The sequence below is a fragment of the Puntigrus tetrazona genome, chromosome 17 (genome assembly GCF_018831695.1).
Source record: "Puntigrus tetrazona isolate hp1 chromosome 17, ASM1883169v1, whole genome shotgun sequence".
Classification (NCBI taxonomy): domain Eukaryota; kingdom Metazoa; phylum Chordata; class Actinopteri; order Cypriniformes; family Cyprinidae; genus Puntigrus; species Puntigrus tetrazona.
In genome coordinates, this window is record NC_056715.1 from 4149779 (window position 1) to 4175749 (window position 25971).

A 25971-nucleotide genomic window follows, 5' to 3' on the forward strand; every position below is an offset into this window, starting at 1 on the left:
CGTCTCCACGCTTTTCAGGCCAGTGCGCAGATTGTTAATGTCTTTCTCCAGCTCGGTCATGCTGGGAAAAAAGGAAGAAAAATAAGTTGGAGAGAGAGATAATGAGAGATAATGTTTCACTGGACAATTTGCAGACCCTTTAATCTCATTTCGAATGGCTGAGGAATGAAGCACATCAAACAGTACCTTCACACAGTGACTATGGTTATGCCAAATAGGACATGTTCCTGGATCAACAACTTTTGTTGGTGCTGGAACAACCGACCCCATCCCAAACTATAAACTACCCCTAAAAGGGAGCTTTCAAGCACTCGGCACTAACCTTATGCCTGACATCTGATTGGTCTGATTGGTTAAAAGCAATCATCAAGGGTTTATTACACAGTTCTATTTAAAAGTTGGGTGTTAAGTATTTTTATACGATTTTTATGATCACAGAGGTATGTTTATATGGCAAAAAAAAAACAGTAATATTGGAAAGTATTATAATAAGCTTGTTGTTTTAATACATTTTAATTGCAACTTATTCCTGTGACGCAAAACTGAATTTCTTTAGCATCATGATCTTTCAGAAATCGTTCTAACATGCTGACTGGCTGCTCAAGAAACATTTCTTCTTATCAGTGTTGAAAACGATTGTGCTGCTAAATATTATTGTAAGACTTTTGATCAATTTAATGTGCCCTTGCTGAATAAAAATATCAATGTCTTAAAAACAAACAAAGTTGAAGCATTTGTTGGACAACGCTGATTATAATTACTTATCCCATAAATAGAAGCAGAAATACGAAGCCTATGATTTTTATTAAAAAGCGCTTGCATTAATTCTTCTCTTAAAACCCGTGTATTATTTAAGCTTTCAAAGCCATATAATCTTTTTACTGTTGCTTTTGGGTTTATGGATTTTCCTTTGTTACTACAAATTTGAAAATTGTAATTACCGACCTTTTGTATACAAGTTTTTCATATTAAAATGATGCTAATATCGCATGAAGTTTATGTCACTTCATGTGTGATTTTAACATTTACAGATTGGCCCTTTTCCGATTTAAGTGCTTCACTATTTCAGTGGCAATTCATTTTCATGCTAATTATCATTAATGCCACAGGTTTTGTTGATTAGGCTTCACTTATACTAAACCCAGAATGCTCCATTACAAGTGCTGTTCCTCTATTTTGTCTTTTACATGCACTCTTCTTGGAGACACAGAAAGTCTTAAGTGGAAGTGGAAGAGTGAGACTTGGTGGCATACTTGACTTTGGCTGCTTCTGGCACGTTGTGCAGATCCTCGTGAATCCGGCTGACTTTAGGGTACTTCTGCTCAAGAATGGTAATCAGGTAGTGCAGCAGAGTGACGTTCCTGTGGAGAAACACGTAGCTCGTGGAACTACATGGCTGGAAAGAATATGCAGTACTCGCACACATTGAAGCAATGTCTTACTTGTCCATGCTGGACTTGGTGTCAGCGATCTTGTTGAGAGAGGACACTTTAAAGCCATAGGCATTGCCTCTCTGGCCTTTGTTCATGTAGTTACCAAAGGCCAGCACCACCTCCAGAAGCTGTCGAAGATTCTTGCTCTGAAGAACCTCCTTAGAGGCTTTACTGAGAGCTGAGGGAAAAAAAATGCATTTTTAATATTATTCCAACACTTTGCATTAATCTACAAAGCGTTTATTGCTTAATTTCAAGTCATAACTGTATACAAATTTACCTTCCACTTTCGGCTTGATTTCTGCTATTCTTTCTGCAAACTTCTTTTTGAAGTAAAGAGACTGCAGTCTTTGCTGGTAGTGATTGATTCTGTGGTTTAAAAAGAATTGAAATAAAACAAAAAATGACATGATAATATTTCATTTACATGCCCACTCAAAAGACTGTATATAGCTGAATTTAAATTTTCAAACCCTAAAGGTTTTTGCTTAAAATTTAAATTTGTTTTGGTGCTAAACTCGAATGGTCTAAATTTTAATTTCTACTGCTAATGTTTTGACACGTTTAACATTATTTTGAACAGCTTCTATATTACAATGTGGAAAATTTAATTTTTAAAATAAATTACAAATGTGTCCAAAGAAAACCTCTCGATGTAAAGGCTTCTGCTTAAATGTTTAAAATTAAATTTGCTGACAAATATAAAGTATCCATTTGAGTTGCTCCTGCTAAATTGTTCAACTTTAAGTTCAATAAAAATTAGTATGTCTGTTGCTTTTTTTTGATGACGTGTGGAAGGAAAAAATAAAGAACAAATGTGTCCAAACAATTGACTGGTAGTTTATATCAAATAATATTTCATATAAAATATATGACGCTTAATAAAGTACAATAAAGACTGAAAGAAAACGGACTGTGTAATAAGGGGTGTACCCAAATATGCTTCTGTGGTTTTTCATTGTTCTGTTAAAGCATGCAAGTTCGTGAGAAATGGATCCTGTTTGCGGTTTTAATATAATAATAAAAAAATAACACCTGCAACTTGTTTATTTTTGATTAATAAATGGAGCCACCCATTTTTCACGGTGTTTATATTTATGTCCTTCCGGGCTGACATTCTACAGAGATTAATGACAATGCACAATGAAGAGGTCAAAAAAAAAAAATGACGACATGTTTCCAGCCCTGTTTCAGCCAATTTCAGGCTTTATTCCAAACTGAGGAAAACCGCATTTGGTAACTGAAGTCAAAGATTATTATAGCATGAAACTAAACAGACCAAGATAAGAACGTCATCCAGTTTATTATTTTCCACATACTGACCTCTACTTCACCTTCAGCTTTGTGCGGAAACGCCATTTAGTAGATACTGTGTTTTGATGGCTCGGCCCAGTCTGATGAACGTTATCTCTATTTATTATGTCCCAAATCAAATGGCTTTTCGTGACCTCAATTGATGGTTACCTGCTCATCTCATAAAGGAAGCGATCTGCCTTCGCCATCCGCTCCAACTCATGTTTGTGTTCCTCCAGAAGGTCCACGTCACTTTTTTCTGGCACGAACTTCAACAGCTGCAGGGGAAGAAAGCAAACATACTAATGACTAAACTGGGCCAACCAATCAGAAATCATTTTAAAAGAAAAGTCTTAAAGGTACAGTACCAAAACAGAATGTTTGCTCATGAAATAAAATTCCAAAGATAAATTATGAGAAAAAGATATTATGAGCCTTATACAAGCGAGTTGAATGCATTGCGGCCTCATTAATGAAATGCGCATCCGTCTCGTCACACTGCAATAACTGTTTAATTAAACTGTTTGATACTATTAAGATTAAAACAACAGCAATCAGAGGAGTTATAAAACCTGATTGCTATTATATTGCTTTTTAAGTCCATTTGGAAAACTTTACAAACATTTACGTGCTGCTCTTATTTGGTGATTCGCTTTAAAGTTTAAACAGGGTGAGGTATACAAAGCTGCATTTTATTACCAATCATCAGGTTTTAATTAAACTATAAAAAGCCACATTAATGTGCTTCACTCGCAGGATACACACAACTGACTTTATTCAGGCACGTGAATAAAGGCACGGTTTATATATTTTTTTACAAACTCCAGCAAATTTCACCATCAGTAAGAACGACAAAAAAAAAAATGCAAGGATGATATGGTGTCTTGCCATAATTGCTTATGCAAAACAATAATTGCGTGCTGGCTAGGATTGTCAGGCTTATGTAATTAAACTTGCAGCCTGTGCAGACGCTGTATCAGCTAATCACAGTTCTGAAATGTTTGACGTCAATACGCCGCAGTAAAACAGGTTTGTTTTGGACGCAAGCCACCTGGGAGTTATGAGTGTGAAGTGTGAGCTAAATGATGAAGTATGTGGAGATGCATCTTACCTGCTCCAGCATATCCTTAGGTAGGTCTTCCTGCTCATCCATGGTCAGTATTGCTCTCTTGATCTCCTCGTTGGAGAGTTTTAACCTACAAAAACAACACAACACGCATGCAAAAAGATTAAAAAATCTTTCATAGGAAAGCAGTTTGACTGACAGACAGACGTAAATAATTAAAAATAAATAAGATTAAATAAACAAACCAAAATAAACAAATTAAACAAAATAAATAAAAACTAATGAAATAATTCATAAAGAAAACTAAAATGAGGTCAAACAAATAAGCTAAAAAGGCCAAACTAATAAAATAAGTTAAATATATATAAATAAATAAATAAAATTAAATAAATACATAAGAAAACAAAATAAACGAATAAAATATGCACAAAAAAAACCAAACTGAACTAAATGTTTCATAATTGCTGAATTCCAGGCTTTATTAACAGCTGTACATTTTAATCAAACGCATGAAGTGAGCTTATGGGAGAGATCACAGACGTCTCTGTTTATTGCCGCTGCTATGGCGACTTGTGATGCAACAGAAAAAAAATCCTGGCTAAGATCGTCTTATGAATAAAACGCTTGGCTGCAATTGTGTTTTAAACACATCGTCAACCGTCAACAAAATAGCTTAAGTAAACAAAGAATTGTTCTATAGTGAGTCATGCAGGAAGGTTTATTACTGTGAATGAATCTTAAATGGTCAAAGATGGTGGCTGTGGGTTCCTAATTTACAGACTTACTTGGAGAGAAGAATGTTGCAGTTTTGCGCACGCCGTCCATCGATGACAGACAATTCTCTGACCTTTTTAGAAGAAGTGACGGTGTCATCCTCTGTTTCTTTCTGCAAAGAAAGAATCTTTCTGATCAATATCCCACTGAAACGAAGAGCAAAATACTAAGAGAGCAAGCTAATGACGACTTGACGAATCGATCACAAAGCTTGAGTGCTTGTCAGGTGTGACACTTAAAAAAAAATTGCGAACAATTGTGGATCAGAACCTCATAACAGTCTAAAAGCAGTACCATAGTGATTAGGAGAAAAATAAAAAATAAAAAAATCAAATGCATGTTTGGACTCAGAATGCAAAAACAACAAGAAACCTGCCGTCTCAAAAGTAAAAGCCAAACAGAGTAATTTTTCAAGCACAGGACAACATGCTCATGACACATCCAGACATCCACAACAGAGGCTGAAAACACTCATCTCTTCCTCTTTAGTAGCAGCTGGGGAGCAGACAGCAAGAAATTGCGTGTTTAGATGATGGCATGTCAGGTTTTATTTTGAGCAGGAAGAGGGTGAAAAGGAATATGTCCAAGAACAGGGGGATATTTGTTTTTTAGTTGGTGGAAATCTGTCTCCTTCACTGTTGCATAAACTCCAGATGCATGCAAAACCAACTGCATGCCTCATAACCAACTTGGCTAATTACGAACAGAGACATCTTGAAATGCTGGCTAATAAACTGAAATAGGTCTTTCGGTTCATTGCGTTTTAAGCTATGCTACAAAAGGCAACAATTTGGTGATTATCTGCATAAAGAATGCACTTAACATTACATAAAGTACTATGCAATAGATGGTTCAACTTACTGATTACAATATTTATATAAGGTATTTGGTTAAATCTCACAAAAATGCTAGAAAATTTCATTACAAAACCAAAAAGCACAGGCAGTTTTTCTTTATTTGTACATAATTGTAGCATTTGTTGTACTGGTTTAATTTGTTCTTGTGGCTTGTTCCAATTTTAAAAATCACTGTATTATTACTTTTTAATGTAACAGTAATAAAGGACTATATACACAAGTCATTTTAATCAACACTGAAATCATGGGAATAATAAACCACTAAATGTGCTTATTTTGCATGTCAATAACTGTCACAATGCTACAACATTTTTTATGCAAAATATCATTATTTTTCTGCCCCCTCTGGGCTGTGTGGTTATGAAGCACATACAAACACACAGAGCTTGTGTCAAGAAGGGAACCCATATACGTGAATTTCTGCTTAATTTACTTCATTTATTTAGACTGACTAAAATCAGTATCTTATCTGTGTCTCTCTCGCTATTTCTCTCAGGAATCAATCAATGCGCATCTTCATTCTGGTTAAAGCAAAAAAACTAAATAAGTCTTGCCCTTGAAGACTGCTTTGGTTTTAAGGAAGAAAAAAAAGCAAATATAGGAAGATGGATTAGAACCCGGACCCTCAGAATGCTTGGTAAAGTTCTACCGCTAGACCATCAAAGCAAGTTTATATAATTATTCACTCGGTAGAGGCTCCGGTGCAGCTGCACTACCTGCACTGTCTGTAGCTACGCCACTGACTACAGCAAAGTGCTTCAAAAAACACCATGTAGCTACAACACGTTCGAAAAAGGTGCCATTACCACGATATCAACACTAAAGAGTCATGTCCGAAGACCACTTACCTGTCTAAAGATATTCAACAGAGATTCCTTTATGGCAAGCGAGAAGCAGGAAAGTGTTAGTTAGATCAGGAAGCATAAAAAGGGCAGGATTAAAAATCATGCAGAAGAAAAGACAACACAGTACAGAGGGAAGGACAGAAACCGCCTGACACTGCAGTATTTCTCACAGAATGCATTTGGAACAATTTGTATTAATTATAATTATTATAATTTGTTTATAATAAGGGAGCAGATGTGTAAAGATTCTCATCCTTCCTTTATGTCACTGGTGAGTTACCTGCTGTCTCTGGTAAGCAGAGAATGTTTTCTCAATATCCTCCAAGTCCAATTGTTTGAAAACTTTGAGGTCGTCCACGTCCAGCCACACAGTCCCTTCCAGTTTATTCTGCGACATAGATATGAATAGTGAATAAACCATGTTTAAGAAAATGAAATAACAGAATAAAAACGAATACATTTAATTTTTTTTTATTAATTAATGAATTATAATTAAATTGTTTAATTACAATTAAAAATAAGAATAAAAAAAACTAAGATATAAATACCAACACTGCGGATTCACAGTATTAAACTACTATCTTTTTAATAGATTGTTCCAACCGATTCACACTTTGTGTGAATAGGTCTTCAGCAACTTCATGTACTCACTTCACTGAGTTTGGTCCAGTTGAAGGACTTGAGTGGATTGGACGGCTGAGGGATGTTCTTTTTCTTAAGCGTGGAGCCCAGAAGTCCTCCAGGGAGAGGAGGAGCACCAAAGCCGGGCAGGCCTGGTGGAGGTGGTGGTCCGCCGGGGGGAAGGGGTGGTGGAGGCGGTGCTCCACCTGGAGGTGGTGGAGGAGGAGGAATGCCAGCCAGACCAGGTGGTGGAGGTGGGATGCCACCAGGGGCCAATGGAACAAGTGGGGGGCCTCCTGGGATATTTGCCCTCTAATAATACAAAATGCGATAGGATTATGAAGCAAAAGAGGTATACTATATAACTATATTTTATTTAAAACCAAAATGTATTAAAAAAACTGTTTAAACTAATAAATAAATCAACTATTTTACATAAATCAAAAAGGTAAACCATCCTATAGTGGTTTTCTAGTCTTAGTTGGATTCAAATTATTGGCCTGACATCCCAAACTGGCCAAGCTTGGGTTCACCTGGAGGTTTATCTGGTCTTCTTTTACACCAGATCAGTCTAACTAAAACCCAAAATAGGCCAGCTATCCATCATAGGTTGGTTTAAGCAGGTTTTATTCCAACAAAGAGCCAAGTGGTCATTCCAGTTCAAACTCTTATGAGTTTCCATTTCAGTAAGGTTGCTGTAGAGAGAAAACAATTCGCAGGGTTTTGAAAGAAGCACATTGTGCGTATGTAACATACATTACTCATCTCATGTAGCCGGGCAGAAAGGTCAGCAACTTGCTGCTTAACAAGCTTATGTTCGCTGCTTTCCTTCTCCAGCTTCTCTTTCATCTTATTGAGAGTTTGCATCATTTCTTCCTTCTCTTGGGCTTTTGCATCACACTCCCTTTCTTTCTTCTCCAGCTTCTGCTGAAGTTCATTATGCTCTGCAATTCAAGCCAGAGAAAACAAAGAAAAAAGTTTAAAATCAAAATGCACAAACGCGTCAGTATTTTAAATCATCGGCAATGTCATTGTTGTTTCCCATGCTGATGAAGGCACATATAAACACATTTAAGGCCTTCTAATGGTAAACGGTCGCTTAAAATTAATATTCAGATCGTGTACCTTTTCTCATTTTTTCCGCTTGCTCTTTCCATTGTTTCACCTCGTTCTCATTTACCAACCTGTAAAATCAAACAAAAGAATAGTATTGGGCACTTCTGAATGGTAACAGCGATAGTTTACATAAAAATGAAAATCCTGTCATCATTAACAAACGCATATGACATTCTTCTTTTTAGTAGAAGACAAAATTTGAAATTTGTGTTCCACACAAGAAAGTGTTTGTTCAACACGAAAGAGCAAAAGTTCACAATTTCCATTTTTGCGTTAACTATCCTTTTCTATGTGTCCCTAAACCACAAAACTTGGCATTCATAATTCATAAAAAGCACAAAGATGACTTCATATTAGCTGGGTAGGACCAGCAGGAAACCAAGGAACCTTGGTGCGAAATGTTAGGCGATCAGAGATGCCCCTTAAAATGAGAGTCAAACTTCAGCTCTGTAACATTTGATCAAACCACCAAATGTTTTCCATATGCATTCTGCATATTTGTTTTTATTTGAGTGAAACTGTCCCAGACCGTCTCTCAGCTTTCTCCTTGTTTGAACTAGAGTGAAGTTGTGTCTCACTTCTAATTAATCCCATGCAGAAAGATGACACAAAGATGTGTTTATTTTAACTCTTATACCACCAAAAGGAAGCAACCTTTCAGTCTGTACACACAGTTCTGCGACTGTCCTGTTCAATTATTTTATTTTTGGATGGGGCTTGGTTTATAAACAAAGCAACAAAATCTGGGCACTGGCACTTTCCTAAAATATGATTAGATACAGGTGAATGCTTACATGCTTAAAAATGACTTTGGGTCTGGATTATGGATGTGGGATTATATTTTTCTAAAACTAAATTACTTTACAAAACGGCCTATCATTATAATTTTTTTTAAGTATTAAAACACGGGATATTAATAAATGAGAAAAAATGAGGACACCAGGGTACAGTTTTGTTAAATGTAATGACACGTGTCTCTCACTCACATTCGCACTACGTTCTTCACGTCAAAGTTCTCGAGGGGAGCTACATCGGGGTCATGACCCTTGTCATTCTGTAGGACAATCTGCTGGACAATTCGGTCGAGGAGGAGCCAATACTGCACGGTATTTCCATTTCTTTTGTCTGAATAAAAATAAGAGATAATAGTCAACACTTTCAAGTAGACTATACAGTGTTTATTACAGTGACTGATATAATACTGTAAATTCAGTTTAACCTCTGGTGTCCAGCAGAGTTTAGCTCTAACTTCCTTTGACACACCTGCCTTGAAACTTTAAAGTAGCAAAACTTTAATTATTGGTTCAGGTGTGTTTGATAAGGGTTGGAGCTAAACTCCAAGAACAAGTTTGGTGAACCTTGCCTTATACAGTACCATTTTGGGATATGTAAAAATTGTATAATATTATCATTATTGTTGTTTTTTAAAGTAGTCTCATATTAATCAAAGTCACATATATTTGATCAAAAGCTCAGTGAAAACTGCACTATTGTGAAATATTTTTACAATATAAAATATATTAGTTCTGTTTTTTTTTATATTTTAGTGCATTTTAAGATATAATTTATTCTTGTGATGCCAAAGCTGAATTTTAAATGTCACACAATCCTTCAGAAATCATTCTTATCATATCTTATTTTATCATATTTTTGTGTTTCATGATTCTTTAAATGATCACTTCATTTAAAACACTTTTGACTCTAATCAATTTAATGCAATGCTGCTGAATAATACAGAATTATATAACAAATATATACAGTATAATTACAATTAAAAACAATTACTTTTTCATGAAAATTGTCTAAAGCACATGGTATTACTATAGGGCCATGTTCAAAATTATATGCCATGGTATTATTTTAACGATAGTGGCACTTGTTGTGGTAATATTATGATGTCTGTTTGTTCACACTGTTGTGGCGGGGTCAGAGAACATGACATCACTCACAAGGCATATGAAGACAGTGCTGCAAGACGGACATAAAGTGTGGGAAAGCGTCCGTGTGGTTTATCCTCTTCCGGATGAGATCAAACACCTGAGTAGCACTTTTGGTGTCTATATGAACCTGAGAAAAAAAAAAGAAAAAGAAAAGAGAGACAGTGAAATTACTATTGAAAAAAAATCACCTGTATTAACAGGCAAATTAAGACAGCAAGCTTACATTTTCAAACCGCTTAGCGAGAGCTAATTCATCTTCATTTCGCAGCATTTCAAAGAAGTCCAAATGCCTGAAGAGTAATAAAAGACGACTGCATGTTAAGCTCAACAAAACCCAGCCAAGTACTTGAGGATGATGTGTCTCAAAATACAGCACTTACCGATCTAACGTGGAGTTTTCATGGGACCGTAATTTATCAATCACTGGTTGGATGCCCAGCATTAGAAATTCATACCGCAAATGAATTCTGAACTCCAAACTGGTCTGTAAATGAAACGTTGGAAGTCATGGAGAAACTCTTGGATGATTTGAATCTAATGAGATGCAGATGTAGAGAAAGTAGCGCTTACCTCCCCTGCTCCTTGACTGAGGATTGCGTTGATGAAGGACATGATTGCCGTCTTGAGGTTCACCTCATCTCTGTAGCGGCCCGTACTCTTGTCCAAGTCATTTAGTAGGGTCTGTGCGAAAACCGAGAAGATGGGGAGAAAGAATGAGAACAACAAAGGCGAAAGACCTCTTAATATTTCATTCATAAGTCTCAATGGCCTTATTTGTGAAACAAAAGCAGAACGAATTTCTGTGTAAATCGTTGCGTTCATTTCAAAGGAACAATTTATGAGCAACTGGTTTTATGAATGATTTATGTTTAAAAATTGAGGCCCAGTGAGGGAAACCACCAAGTCTAGAGTTTTCCGCCCACCTGAAATCGCGTCCGTTCGCAGGCGAACTTCTGATAGTGCAACATGGCTTCCAGGATTTTCTTGTGTCCTCCGGGCACCAAACAAACAGCACCCATGATCTCCAGAACGGCCACTTTGGTTTTGATGTTCTCAGTGGCCAAGCTCTGGGCAATGATGTTGATACTTTCTGAATGTGCGAGCACATTGGCACGTCCCTGAGAGTTGTTCATCAGGGCTTTAATGCAGCCGATCAGTGAGGTGTGGATCTGAGATTCGGTGGTCTCATAGTCCATGGTTTTCAGGAAGTTCAAGATGCACGTAAGTCCATCGAGGTCTATGAAGCGCGTCACAAACCTAGAGGAGCACCACAGAGGAGCAGATGAAAACACATTATCACTCAGGTAGAAGAACACATGGAAAATTTAAACTTAATGTTCTGAAGTTTCATGTGCAATTTCTGCTGTAGCTTCAGAGTCGGTTGTATAAGAAAAATTGCTGAGGCCTTCACCACCATGATGGAGGGCCAAGCAAAATTAAGTGTCTGGCACTGTAAATGGTCTCTGGGGGACAGTGATACAACTTAGAATCATTGTAACAGCAGTCCTTTAAAAGCATGTTACTGTACTAAACTTGGAATTAATCTAAATAATTTTATACATTTAAAATCAAGCTTGTACAAAATTATTTTGGACAACGTTTGAACAATTAAACATTTTTGTTTTACTATTGGGATGACATATTTTCATACAAATGTACTAATCACCAGAAGTTAATTGAATATTTTGTTCAAAAACTAAAGAAAAAACTGGAAAAATATATAAATGACCAGTGAAGAAACCAAAAAAATGATTTGGTGAAAAATCATTCCCTATAGATTTTGGTGTAATATCAGAATTTTTTCGTGAGATGCACTACATATTGTTATGCAAAGAGCATAAATGAATCAGCACAAGAGGAATAGGTTAATAGATCCAATACTCTGCAAAGACAAAGTACTGTATGTACTTATAATTTAATGAAGCACTTAGTGACACTCCATTTGCATACAGCCATATGTAAGGCAATGTGCTTAATCAGAGTAATTAACAAGAATTATACTAATCAAAAAATTACCCATAGAGTATGTATGTGTATGTGTGTGTGTTCAAGGCAGTACCTCATAGGCTGTGTGCGGAGAGCGGTTTTCAAGCTCTCTATGGTCTTATTCCTCTCCTCCTCATCCTCCTTCTCTAGGGCCAGCAGGGATTTCCTCTGGTAGTGATATTTAACACAGAGGCAAATAATTAATGGACTGTCCAAAGCTTGCCAGGTAAAAGTTGTGTTAAATTATATAACTGCATTTAAACTGGAAATAAATATCACCACAAAAAAAGTTAGGTGTATTGCAAAAGGAAAAGTGTGAATGAATTTATAGTTTCAACAATTATGCGAGCATCAGCACTCTTTGCCCTATGAAATATTTATAGTTGTTTACAGCTCGATAAACACCTACATCCCCAACAACTTCCTTAAGGGCAACATATGCGAGTTTAATGACTCCCTCTTGACTAAGAGATTTTTATGTCCTCAGGGCAAAGACGGAAATGAGTGTGGTCAGGGAAGTGTTCATTATTTGCTGTCTAGTTTGTTAGTCATACTTACAGCAGCCATGGAATTGATCTGATCAATGTAGAATTCAGGCCAGCTGGTTGCCCCCTTATTCTCTTCCTGTTCCTGTTAAAAAAACAGCAACTAAAGATTAGCCTGGATACTGAAACCACATATACACACACATTTACATAGACAGACATTTTCAACTTTCAACAAATAAAATAAAAATAAATAAATTAAAAAATGTTTTCTAACAATGATTATGAAACATAATATGTTTGGATATATAGGTAAATAGACAGAATGGCAGATAGAATATTAGAAGGAATTAATTACGATACAGCAATGATATAGCAATGAATAGCCAAAAAAAACAATAGAACACTAGATAAAACGGTAGATAGACGGAATGACAGATAGATACAACGACAGAACGATATATAGATAGGACAATAGAACAATATAAACATAAAACGATAGACAGAAGGATAGACAGAAAAGTAGAACGACAGAGATAGAATGATATATAGACATTATGTGTTTATCGTTCTGTCTGTCTATCGTTCTAAGTGGATGTTGAAGAGGAGGAATTAAAAATAAGAAGGGTTTACAAATGATTAAAGGCTAAATATTTTTTAATTACAATAACAGTTTGAGGAATCATTCACAAGCAAGTTAATGGGTGAATTCTGATTTGAAACCAAGCGTCAGACACACAAACATCACTGAACTGTCCTCCACAGCGACACAGATCTCTTTGTACTGCCAGGTTCTCAAGCACTTCCACAGCCGCAATGTGTGAGAACATAGCTTATCTAACCACTGCGATTCCCACAAAATCGCATCCAACAATCCAAAAGCGCTTGTGAACCGATATGCTTTATGTGTGTGAGTGTCCACAGCTGACACCTTGCTTGAGATGCTTCTGTTACCTGAAAACAGACACAGGGCACTGAGCTTCGGCACTACTCCACTCCTAATGTTGAGTTAAACGCTCTGGCAGAGTGTTAAAAGGCTACAATTCAGTCCAAAACATGCCTTTTCCCAGAGTAACTGATTCTTTAAAGCTTTTAATACAAAGCCTGGGGTTGGGAAACAATACCACAGTGTTTTGTGCTATGCTCAAGTGTCTATAATATAGCAGCTGCTTGCTCTTTCAGGCAAAGATTGACTTGTGCTGGCCAGGGTAAGTTTGGAATTGGGAATTGGGGATGTTTTGGGGGGTTTCACGCACCACATGAGCCGATAAGCTTCCAGGAATCTTATTTAACAAGTCCACCCATTGTTTTATAACCACAATCTGCAATTATACAATTTAACTAAACTATTTTGGACTATAGGGGTTTAGAGATTAATAAAAGTATAGCTTGAAACCAAAACGAAGGGTGAGAAAGATCTCATTATGAACACAAATACTTCATACCAGACATTCACATGTACTTTGGCCTCAACATCTTGATGGTAGTTTTAGCACTCATTATATTGCACGGTGCTGGTTCCACATGTTGCTGAGACCCCAAAACTCCACTGGGAGGAGATTTGATTCAGGCCTTGCAGGTGTAGTTGGCTGACACACTGCATTCAGTGTTTTATGGAGCTGGGATAATGCAGCATTCTCGTTTTTTGGAGACAGGTTGGGTGTAAAATAAAATAAAATAAAAATAATAAAATAAAATACAGTGAAGGTTATGGAGGTTCGTCTCCACGGTGTAATAAAATGTAAAAAAGTAATTGCCACGTTTTATCTTACAAATCTAACTTTCTTTTCTTTCACAAGACTTTTCACAAAATTAGAACTACCTCTCAGAACTTTGAATTATAGTACAAATTAAAGTTATATACTTAAACTTATGTTAATTATATAGAGTTTATCTCAAATCACAACAGTAAGTTAAGAAAATTGTAAACTCAACATTGCGAGAAACTCAAGCCTGAGGAAAAAGTTTGCGATATACACTTTAAATTGTAAGTAAAAAAAAAAAGTCAGAATTATGAGAAAGTCAGAATTGGCAGTTCCTATTACGAGATATAAACTTACTAATTACAATTCTGAGATGACAAGTCGAAATTACCTTTTTATTTATTTATTTATTTTCAGTAGTTGAAACTGGCTTCCATAGAAGTATATAAAACGTGCTATTTGGCAATCGCTGTGTTTCCATTGTGCTTCAAATTCAGCTAACTGAAAATCCAGCTAATGGAATTTCGCAACGTCAATTTCGAAAATAAATCAAAATCAGTAAAAATCAGTAATGCAAAAAAAACATGACTCCAAATCCTGACTTTCACTCTATGATTATGATCTTGTGCTCCACGGAAGAACCAAAATCATACAGGTTTGGATGGACATGAGGGTGAGTAAATGAAGCCAAAATGTAATATTTTTTAAGTCAGACATAAGCTATAAAAAACTTGAGCTGAAATTCCATCTCAACTGGTGTATAAGCTTACAAAGCTTTGATCCATCACACAGAACATCAACATAAATGTTTGCTTTAATGTATGAATGTGAATAAAGTTCATCCCTAACACCATAATGATTGACAGTATTATTTTTTAAGTGTTTTCGAGGACAATAGGTCAGCAGCTGAAGAGCGCTCCCCTGGTGTGTCGTGACCAGGTAACTGTAGAGAAACCTCAGACCACTGCTGTGTGGTTTGCTCTTTAGTTCCACTGGTGTAAATGCCTCCTATAAACGAAGGTTTACAGAGTGTGTCAGGGCAGCCTGGGTTCTGTTACCTCTCACTCCTCAGACCCAAATCACACGTCCTGTGAAAATAAACCCTTGCACTCAACACCACTTCTCTGTCCCAAAGCCAAGTCTGTGCTAAAGCAGCAGCGTTTACATTAGGTCCTTTTTTGGATTTACAGTACAACTGTTCATACATTTAGCTGTTCAGTTTCAAAATCCACGGTCAAGCCAGATGAAATGTCTCCGCAGGAAACAGAGCTGTTTTAGGAAACTGCTATGCATGTTCAATGCCAGGCTATACGCTCAGGTCTTTCAGAAAATGGAAAAGGCATCTGTGATGGGAGTCCCTGCCCAGTCCCATCTAATGCCAATTGCTTACCTTTTTCTTACTACAGTAGATCTGCCATTTCTTCTCGGCAGGAAGAGCAAACATGGCCTCTCTATGTTTTTCGGTGAGATCCAGCTCATCCTGTGGAAAAAGGAGATAAGGGATTTTAAAATAAGCAAATAAGGCATTCTTTGTTATTTCAAATACAATGAACACCAAAAAGCACCAAAAATTGTCACATTACAATATGGTTAAATATCTAAAATTTACACTTATGCGTACACTTGTTTATTTGGAATATATATTACTAATACAATAATAATTCAATATAAATACAAATATAATAATACATAATGTAATAATATAATACAAACAAATATAATAAAATAATATAACTAATGAAATATAACAACATAAAATAATTTGAAATAATATAATACAATGGTACTGAATATTTATTATATTTGCATGTCCACGATTAACTGCATTCAATTTAAAAGTTTTTCTTTACATAATAAATGTGTGTGTAGCATATATATTTAAAAAAAATATTTTCAAGATATATACTGTATGAGTACATATTTAAAATAAATAAATAAATAAATTGCATACATACTTTGGATGTGATATACACACATATGCACACACATATACATACATAAAAACTATAATTGCATATTAAGTTTTGGCAGTAACATACAGGCATCCTATCCATTTAGTTATAAGGCCTGAGAAAGCCAACATGACAAATTCTGACATCAGCCTCGGGATATCACTGACCCTCAAGCGGGGGTTAATTTCCCACAATTCTGTGTGAGATAGAGAGTCCTTGTTTCCTCACGGCAAAGAAAAGATTTAGTCATGTAAACCATCAATTAATGCCTGCACACTCCTGTGACCTCTGTGCATTCCCATGATGCAGTTCTGGCCTGAGTTGGTCATATTCAGTCCAGATGTTTGGGCACAAGTTAATTAACATCATGTGAAAGACACATACAATGAGCAGGTCCCGAGACCACTTTAACAGGCTGCATAAGGAAATAATGAGGATAAAAAGAATGAAAAATACAGGGAAATCGTATAATCCAACTCGTAAGAACTCATGTATATTTGAGCAGAGATTCCAGAGAGAGAACATCACATCCAGACACCACATCTCTTGCAGAAGCAGTCAGGTCAAAATCTGATCTTGTCCAGACCATAGCTTCTCTTCGTTTATGTCTCTGCAGGAAAAACCTGAACCTGAGATTTTGTTCTGCTATCCCTCACACTCACTAAAAGCCATTTAGATCTTTTAACGTCATGATTAGGACTGCGTTCTCCCTCAAATCGACACATAATCAAAAGCCTGCTATAAGCATTTTCCTGTTAAATTGAGTCAACGCGACACTGATTGATGTCTCAGTTGTGGCTCACTGTGAGTCCTCAAAGACTCAGCAGGGGACAGGCTGCATTTGGGACGGAGTCTGGCGCATGCAAGTCATCCATGAGCCCATCTGTGCCAAATGCCTGCTGGTCACGTGCTGGTGGGCATGACACATACAGACGTTCTCTTACTCAATGGAGTCTACAGAGCTAATGAGGGAACATGCATTGTCTAACACTCTTTACTGGACCATTAGCAGAGAATGCTTGGATTCCCCATATTACGGAGTCCAAGACAAGCACTGATTCACTCCACAAATGGAGGAATGGAAGAGCAAAGAAGAAGAACAAGCATTTTTCTAACTATTCCGATGGGATTATTGTGAATGAACCCACCTAACAGACTCCATTTGTGATTTTTGGCCATGCGGGCTTGCGTGCTTATGAACTCTGTATGTTCTGTCTTAGCAAAAAATGCAATGGTGAAAACTCGTCACAGGATACAAAGACAAGCGTTGTTTTAATAAGTTATCCTTAACATGCCTGCCAATATAATGTTAGACAAAACCAAAGACCAGATTTAACTTTCAAAGAAGTTTGTGTCCAGAGACCTACACTGTAACAAAAAACTGTTGTTTCAACTGTTGTGCTGCCTTAACATTTTAAGTTAGTCAACAAGGTGTCTTAAATAACAACTTAGAAATATGAAATGACTAAACCTAAAACACTTACAATTTTAAGTTGAAACAATTCGTTTTGCAGTAACTGAAAATGTGATTACAATGAGTGCTCTGTATACCGATCCATCCAATGAGCCATCTATTCCTCTACCTGAATATCTATCCACTCACCCAATTTATATACCTATGCATCTACCTACCTATCTATTCATCCATATGCCTATCCATCCATTTATCCATCCACACATTTATCATCCGTCCTTCTAACCATCTACATACTCAACAATCCATTTATGTATCTACTCACCTACTTATGTATTCATCCATCCACCCAACCATTTACATAGCCATCCATCTACCAACACACCAATGTACTCATGAATCCATTTACCTACACTTTCAATCTGCTTTTCTATCTATATATCCATCGATCTACTATCCATGTATCCATCATCTACCTGCCCAATCATCCATCTATTTACAGAATCTACCCATCCATCATTCCATCTAACCATCCACAGTATCTTACCATTCAACAAACCCATCCATTGATGCATCCATTCATCCACCTACCCATCCATCCTTCCAGTTAAGAATTTGGGAAACAAATAAAACAAAAGAAAGAGTATGGAGGTTGTGGTATAACACATACCACCAGTTCAGTGAACATGGCATCCAGTTCCTCAGTGGGGGGCATGGGCAGGGTGGGCTCCATGGTTTGCAGAGTGAAGTTGCTGTCATGACGGAGGCGGTAGGTGATCTCGGGATGGTCGCTCTTTTTTAAACAGCAACAGAGGAATGACAGGCCCCGCCCTCCTCGCTTACGTGGGGCCATCATGGCCAGAGGCCCAGCCAGTCAAATGTTTCTCGCTTTAGCTACGACCCCCTGTGCAAGAGAAAACAAAAAAGAAAATTAGGATGGGTACCAGCGAAGCAACAAAAATAAATAAATAAATAAATTAGACACTGTTAATAATTTCTTATTTCAGTGAAAATGTGGATGGCTATGCTAGGACAGAGCTTAAAAAAGAACACAACTGAAAATTATACCGCCACCCAGGGCTATTTGCAGTAATATGTCACATGAGATGTGTGATGTATTCAAACTAAAATGTTAATGTATTAAGTACACTCCTGACTAACAGGTTACATTGGACCTTCCACTGAAGACCAGTAGCGATATGCAAAGTATCTGTACCGGTGCATAAAAACCTCCCAGAAATGAATCACAATCAAGGCTTTGATTATACTTTCAACAGTTACACTACTAAGTAATGTTCCTTCATTTTTTTAAGAATTAAATGTTCAAGAATGCATTACACTGACATTTTATTTGTACACTGTTATAAATAATAATTTTCCAATAGTAAAAAGTGTAGTCAGTTTTGCCATCACAGGAATAAAATACATTTTACAATATATTTAGAAAAAAAGAAGTTACTTTTACTGTATATTTCAAATAACTGCAGTCTTAGTAAGGATAAGAAATTATTATTGTTTTTACTCCAAGCTGTATTTACTACAACAAATGAGATGTGGGATTATCAATGTGTGTTCGTGCAGCAAGACTCGTAATGCCAGCACTGTATGATCTTGTAACCCATTACAACACTCACACAAGCCTCATAAACTCCAGCAGAACACAGCAGCATGATTCAACATGTGAAGCGTCATGTACAGATAAAACAGCTATAAAAGCAATGAGCTATCATATTACGCTACTAGGTTCTTTTTTATGTGAATCACTTTACAGAGAGAAATCAAAACCTTATTAGCAATGTGCATTACGAGTAATGCAATTTAGCATTTAAATAGATCTGTATCTGTAAGTGAAAGGCAACTGCAAATGAATGTTGCATTTTAATAGTGGAAAAACAGAGATACTCCTTAAAATTACTAAGCCAAACTGCTAAAGCCACAAAATGAGCAAAATCTAATATCAGAACCTGATTAACTTTTCCTTAAACTCTCAAGAGTAAACAGGGGTTTTTATAAAAATAACTAAATTTGGTGGCACAGTAGAAAAAGATTTAAGATGGCAACCAAAACAATGTTGGTTTAAACACCAAAATGGCCAATCCATGAAGTATATCCAATGTGCAATAAGAAAGTTAAAAATGTTTAACAGTTCCTCTACATGCAGTGAAACCAAATTAATCAAGGTATGAGAAGCTCCATAAAAAGGCACCAAAAAGATAATATAGCACTGCAGGTCTGCTAACGCCATTTGATAGCTATGAAGAACAAACCAAAATGTAAAATTTGAGCTTCTGCACGACAAGTTATATGGTCCTTCACACAAAGCTATTGTATGACAAAATACAGTGCATGAACCACCTTTACTGTGTATTTTAATATGCTTTCCGGACTGAATTAAGTTTTTCAATACTGACGTGGAAAGACGTAAGTGTTATGTTAACTAAATTGTAATTTTTGCATGAAAAAAAAAAAAAAAAAAACATGAACCAAAAAAATGGTTATTCCATCAGACAGCACTAGTAATCTCTGTCTCTTCATAATAAAAGTGTCTGCCAAATGACTACTTATTACTCAGCCACAGCATCACTTGTTTGATCTACATCCCCAGATGTCCCAGATTTCATAAAACAAAAGACACTTACACACGCACACAGATATGCTTGTCTCTATTCTTTATCCTCAGACCACACAATGCAACTGGCCCTGACCTCAAAAGATTAAACCGTGTTCTTCTCCCCTTTCTCCATATTAGGAATAACGAAGAAAGTTACCATGCTCAGCTTTATCTTTATCCAGTTCAGTTTTAATGAGTACACCAGCCTGAGCTCTAGTGCTAAGGCCATCACAACCCCAAAGAAGTCAAACATAAACTTCACTCTGAATTTACGATCAGACCCAGAAGCTCAAAGTGACCAGATGTTTCCCTTTAGAAGAACAGGGACATAAAGGTTTAAATGGCTTGAGGATTAGGCTGGAGTTTATAGTACGTGTGTTTGTGTAAAATGTGCTCAGTGTATTTGACCCTGCAGAGCAGGTTTATAGTGCCATCATACCCAAACACAGACTTAAACAGTGATGCTCAACATGATCTGACCTCTGAATGCTTGTCTGCAGCTCATCTGAGAAAAGAAAATGCTGAAAACGATTCAAAAAAGTTACACTTTGTTCATCATACAACGATCAGAATCAAAATATAATTAGCGATTTTTAGAATATAACTAAATATAACTAACCTTAAATAATAAATGAGTCAAGAAAGGGTAGTTTATGTGAGAGATTATTGTCTCCACTTATTAGGATATAAGGCTGCATGCAGTTTGCACTAAAAACAGTTTTGTCTGCATTTTGTTACACTATACACATCTAAATTACAGAAAACAGCATGATAACGGAAAAGCTACAGTAGAAAACATCTAAGATCTCACGCTACTGAAAAATGTAGTTAAATTGCAATTAACGCAACTTTTAGTTCAGTTAATCTTCAAAACTTTATACAGGGAAAGCAAACTCAATCAGCACAAACAAGATCCAAAGCTCAAACTGTGACTCGCATCCAGATGAGAAAGAGAAGAAAAAAAAAAAAAGAAAGGAAGGAAGGAAGGAAACAAGAAGGAAGACAAAGAGAAAGCAAAATGCAGAGGAAACTCTTCTGTGTTTTTTCTGAGCGCTGAAATGAATGATTCACTCGGCCATGTCAACAATCTGGATGTTCACACTAGCGCGGCCTTGTGTGGTTTTTTTTCCCCAATGCGGAAGAGAATCTCGATTCTCACACTGTAACTATTTAGCGGCGATAACCCAGCAGAGCAGACACAGCTGTTCTCCTGAGCGAGGCAGGGAATTTTCTCACCGCTGAGTTTATATCATGGTGTGAAAATAGCTCCGGCCTGGCTAGATGGGCCCACGATCAGTGGGCAGAGACCATACACTTCACACCATAAGAATGGATTCCACGTCTATTATTAGATCTTCTTAAACAAAAGACAACATCGCTGCATTTTGGCTTGTTATAGATTGCTCCTTTTTGAATTCGTGACATAAAATCAGGCTTTGAGAATAAAGACCTTCTCAGCAATATTACATTTATTAATTTAGCAATTAGCAGATGTTCAGGTCATATCCCTTCTTTTTGATTCATTTATTGTTGTGATTTTTTTTTTTAAGTGAATACTGCAAGTACACAGTAAATCATTCACAAGCGGAAAGTTATGATTACAAAACCAACAAATGTGTGAACGTAAAAAAAAAAAAAAAAAAAAAAAGTCTGCTCCTCATCTTTCAGCTTGTGTGCTCTGCTCCTCATCTTTCAGCTCGTGTGCTCATGGGATACCACAGTCTGTACCGAGACAGGTGACTAAAATATTTACAACTAAAATAGTAAAAGAATCAGCAGCTAGCCTAAATGAAAGCAAACATGTGCTATGAACTGAGTATAACATTTTATCCCTAATAAAAAATGTCATCTTTCCCGAAGCCCAAATGAAATAAGAGTCTCGCTGTGCTTTTAAAACACATAAAACAGCCAGTTTGTTTATGTATAAGCTTGTCTTTTTTAAAAGGACGTCTGTTCACTGAAAAATGCGTGTTCAACTTATTCTGACCATTACAGCTTTGCCTTTGTTCAATTCAATTTGATTTGACATGCATCTTTGAGAGTGTTGTTGTTAACTACAACCAAATCCATTAATAAAACATTATTAAATTAATAAAACTTTAAACAAAAATATTATAAATACTATAAAAACTATAATAGCATAAAAATACCAAAATAACACCGTCCTTGAAAACAGTTAACACTCATGGCATTAAGTACTAGTCCAGATACTCCCAGACTGCTCTTCCAAAGCAATTCAGATAAATTGTTGAAAAGGAATGGTATCAAATTCTGCAAACCTTGTACTGTCTTTATTAGAGGTCAGTCCTAGGAGAAAAAAAAAAAAAATCTAAAATCAAGGTCTATCCACGACAAGACTGATATTTTTCTACAGAAAACATGCACGCAAGGGTTATATATATAAAAGGGAATATTGAAAACAAACACATGTTGAAAAAAAGTGGGAGGGAACACAAGAAAAAAAGGTAAATCTCAGCCAATGTGCATGTCTGTGCAGCAACTGGCATGAAAATGCCTCCATAACACACTTGTGTTATGAAATATCATACACCAGTAGAGTTAATCCTGAAGAGCCCAGCCCGCGTATCTCTGTGCTCCACCCAGGTCTTTTAACGCAAGTAAAGTTCAATCTTTATGAACGGCAGTACTGATCCATTCATGCTGGATCATGAGTCAGTGCATTATGGGAATACATTGAAGCACGTTCACACTCCAGCACATATTACATTAACGGTTTTAAGAATTAAAGTTGAGAGCAAACATGTATTAATAACACATTTTTCTGTGGTGTGACAAACTCAAAACACACATTTAATATTGACTTCACACAGACTAGTTCTAGACTAAAATGTAAATCTGAGCTGGTTCAACTGAAAGAAACTTGCAGTGACTGAACTTAGAACATGTCAGTGGCTTTATTTTGTCTTAAGATATGGGGTTTTTTTTTTAGCTGCAGCCTGTAAATTTTGCCTCTTTTTTTTTTTTACCATCTATGTTGAAAAACCTGAAATTGCAGTTCCTTGAGAAAATTATATTTCATGAGTGGGGTTATGTTCCAGTGCAAATTATTCTGATGTTTTGAGCCGCACCAGGCTGAATCCTGTACTTATTAATTACAGATTCCAGCCTACTGTCCAAAAACGCATTAAGAGTGGAAAAAAGCATTACAATAGATCATATTAAGTCTGGGTGATAGGGCCAAAATATTATCTCAATATATTTTTCATATCAGTCAATATCGATTATTTTTACAAACAAATGTAATTTTTAAAAAATTTCTTTCAAGTTTAAAGACAGATCTTTGCTTAACTGTGGAAAAAAACAGACGGTTAACCATTAATAATTTCATCACTTCTCCATCAATACATTTAATACATGTCTGCATTATTAATATAATAAAATTGCACATGAATACCCACATTTCTGACTCAATACCAGGGTGCAGTTATTTTTACTATAGTAAATCTATGGTAAAATGAACGGGTTTCATACCGCAACACAGTCACGTCTGATCTCATGCCAAATTGCCGTTTAAACTTTGATCTTTAATGATCTTAAAGATGCACCACCTGCAGGAACTATTATAAACTATGAACACTGGCTGGTTATGTACTTTACCATAAAACCAAAAAAAATAAAAATTACTGGCACAAAATGGCTCAGAAAAGTGATGTTGCTTCTAAGAAAACGTCAAGCAGCATTTTTTGTACATATCATTTGGTATCTAGTACAACGACATTCAGACATTTTAAATATGACTTTACTGTTTAAAAGTGACCTTTTGGGGCCACTGTACATTTTATTTAACTCTGAAAAGCATTTTGGCATTTTGTCAGCATCTGTAGAGCTGCATATGGCTTATATACCGACAGTCATTCAAATCAGGACATCTGGTGACTAGAACTTGAACAATGGCAGGATGTTAATTGTTTTTATATGCTCTGGCAGAAGGGTTTGATGTGCCTTAAAGAGCTGTAAAATGAAAGTTCTTATTATCCTCAATCCACATACAGATCTTAGAAGAAATAAACTAAAAGAAACAATTTTTTGCCAGTCTTGGGAAAAAAAAAAAAAAAAAAAAAAAAAAAAAAGGTAATTGTGGTCAAGAACACTTACACCGCTTCAGTTCACAGAGCGCTTTGTCTTCTGTTGTCGACAACATGTCTTTCTGGGTTGCTGCTGGTTGAATTTGGAGAAGATAGAATCGCTATCGGTCAATCGCCAATGGAATGAAAAAATCTGACATGCATATCTTGCAAGCAAAGCATTCTAAAGATTATTAAAATATGTGCATTCTTAAAATACAGTACTTGGAAAGACAAGTGTGCCTGTTTCAGCATTGCGTGCTTAAACTAAAGGGTTATAATCGCTTTCATTAACAGTCTCACCACATGTAGGCACCGACTAAAGAGTTGGGGCGGTTGGATTTGTAAAAGAGAGGGTTCTCAAAGAGGCACACAACTCAAATGATGTCATGGGAAATGTACTGCTCATGGGAAATTAGCATTTTGTTAATTTGCTGGTGCAACGGTTGCAACAAGAACGAGATATTTGAATATGTAGTCTTAATTTTAAACTGTGTAAATCTGAAACGACAATAACTGCAAATAAAAGTGTAGTTTTTACTACACTGCTCATTTAAATAAAACAGGCCTTGTGGTTTGCTGTTTTATAACTCAACTATCGTTTAAAAATTTATAAGGTTGGCTTAAAAATGTAAATTAAAAATCAGACATAAATACTAGAGACATCAGCACAAATCAAAAGCAAATAATTTTAAGCAATAGTTGAGTTAAATAAAACTACTCAAGTTTGCGTTAAAAATTAACCGCTGGGTAAAAATAAGCCAATTGCTGGGTTTACCCATATTTAACACTGTTCATTCATTCATATTCTGTTCACAGTTCATTCATTCATTCATTCAATATATATATATATATATATATATATATATATATATATATATATATATATATATATATATATATATATATATATATATATATATATATATATATATATATATAGATAGATTATTTACATTGTATTAATTGTATAAACAACCCCAAACTTTTGCACTGATGCTAGTTGATCGCAAAAAGCACAGAAAAAGGTCTTCAAAAGACAGTCCAAAGATACTGCGCCTTTAAACCAAAGCAAAACTAATGCATACATCCCAGAGCAAACATCACTCAAGCACTGCAGCTCCATAATAACATAATTGCACAGCAATTGTGTGGACAGATGAAGCGGGATTTTGAGGTCCATGATGAAGCCAGCAGTCATATCTCTTCCAGGATATGACCTAAAGAGCTCTTTCCCTTGGGAAGACAACAGCACTTCAACACCAGACCATCTCAACAGACCTCTCTGAATAATCTAATGAGCGTGTGGCTGTTAGTCTGCCTTTGCTTATTTCCTCAGTGACATTTTCTCCAGCAGTTGCCATTAATTTTATGCCCGTGTCATCCGCATGGAAAAAAATCCATCATCATCAGTGCACTGATATCAAATGCAGTCATGAAACTAACACTAAACCAACAGCTCCACAGGCTTGCGACATTGTCTGTAATTTTCTGCCTCTCTCATTAAAAGCTAATCCATAACTCTGGAAGCCTTGATTGGTGGGCCGGCAGAAGAGCGGATGGGTTTCCATTTTAGGAGTTTACATAATGGAGGTTATCCAGTGCAGCTCTCAGGTCAGTCTAGGATCAACTAGAAAACAAACTCTGGCCTTCGGTCTGTCATGCAACGGTCACAAGCCAATGTTCCTAATGGCAAGTTACAGTATTGATCCCTGCTGAACTAATCAAAGTGATGTTAAGTCTGTTATTGATGTGCAGCCACGAGATTCATCCGGCATGCAAGTAAACAA

The 25971-nt window shown here is 36.2% G+C and overlaps 1 protein-coding gene across 5 annotated transcripts in view; it reads right to left on the minus strand.

Moving 5' to 3' along the window:
- daam1a (dishevelled associated activator of morphogenesis 1a) overlaps positions 1-25971 on the minus strand; it is a 41307-nt gene that overhangs the window by 3544 nt on the left and 11792 nt on the right. For 2 of the 5 annotated variants that reach the window (XM_043263632.1, XM_043263631.1), the window contains exons 2-24: positions 22376-22403; positions 18156-18389; positions 15510-15599; positions 12490-12561; positions 12005-12099; positions 10869-11202; positions 10516-10626; positions 10326-10429; positions 10169-10235; positions 9955-10072; positions 8992-9130; positions 8015-8073; positions 7646-7833; positions 6920-7201; positions 6549-6656; positions 6272-6298; positions 4578-4678; positions 3838-3922; positions 2898-3004; positions 1714-1802; positions 1443-1611; positions 1254-1361; positions 1-61 (exon numbers count right to left, since the gene is read on the minus strand). In XM_043263632.1, the coding sequence (XP_043119567.1) occupies positions 1-61; positions 1254-1361; positions 1443-1611; positions 1714-1802; positions 2898-3004; positions 3838-3922; positions 4578-4678; positions 6272-6298; positions 6549-6656; positions 6920-7201; positions 7646-7833; positions 8015-8073; positions 8992-9130; positions 9955-10072; positions 10169-10235; positions 10326-10429; positions 10516-10626; positions 10869-11202; positions 12005-12099; positions 12490-12561; positions 15510-15599; positions 18156-18341 (2700 nt within the window). In that variant the 5' untranslated portion in view covers positions 18342-18389; positions 22376-22403. The remainder of the gene's footprint in view (positions 62-1253; positions 1362-1442; positions 1612-1713; positions 1803-2897; positions 3005-3837; positions 3923-4577; positions 4679-6271; positions 6299-6548; positions 6657-6919; positions 7202-7645; positions 7834-8014; positions 8074-8991; positions 9131-9954; positions 10073-10168; positions 10236-10325; positions 10430-10515; positions 10627-10868; positions 11203-12004; positions 12100-12489; positions 12562-15509; positions 15600-18155; positions 18390-22375; positions 22404-25971) is intronic. The other 3 variants (XM_043263629.1, XM_043263628.1, XM_043263633.1) reach the window with 2 other exon arrangements.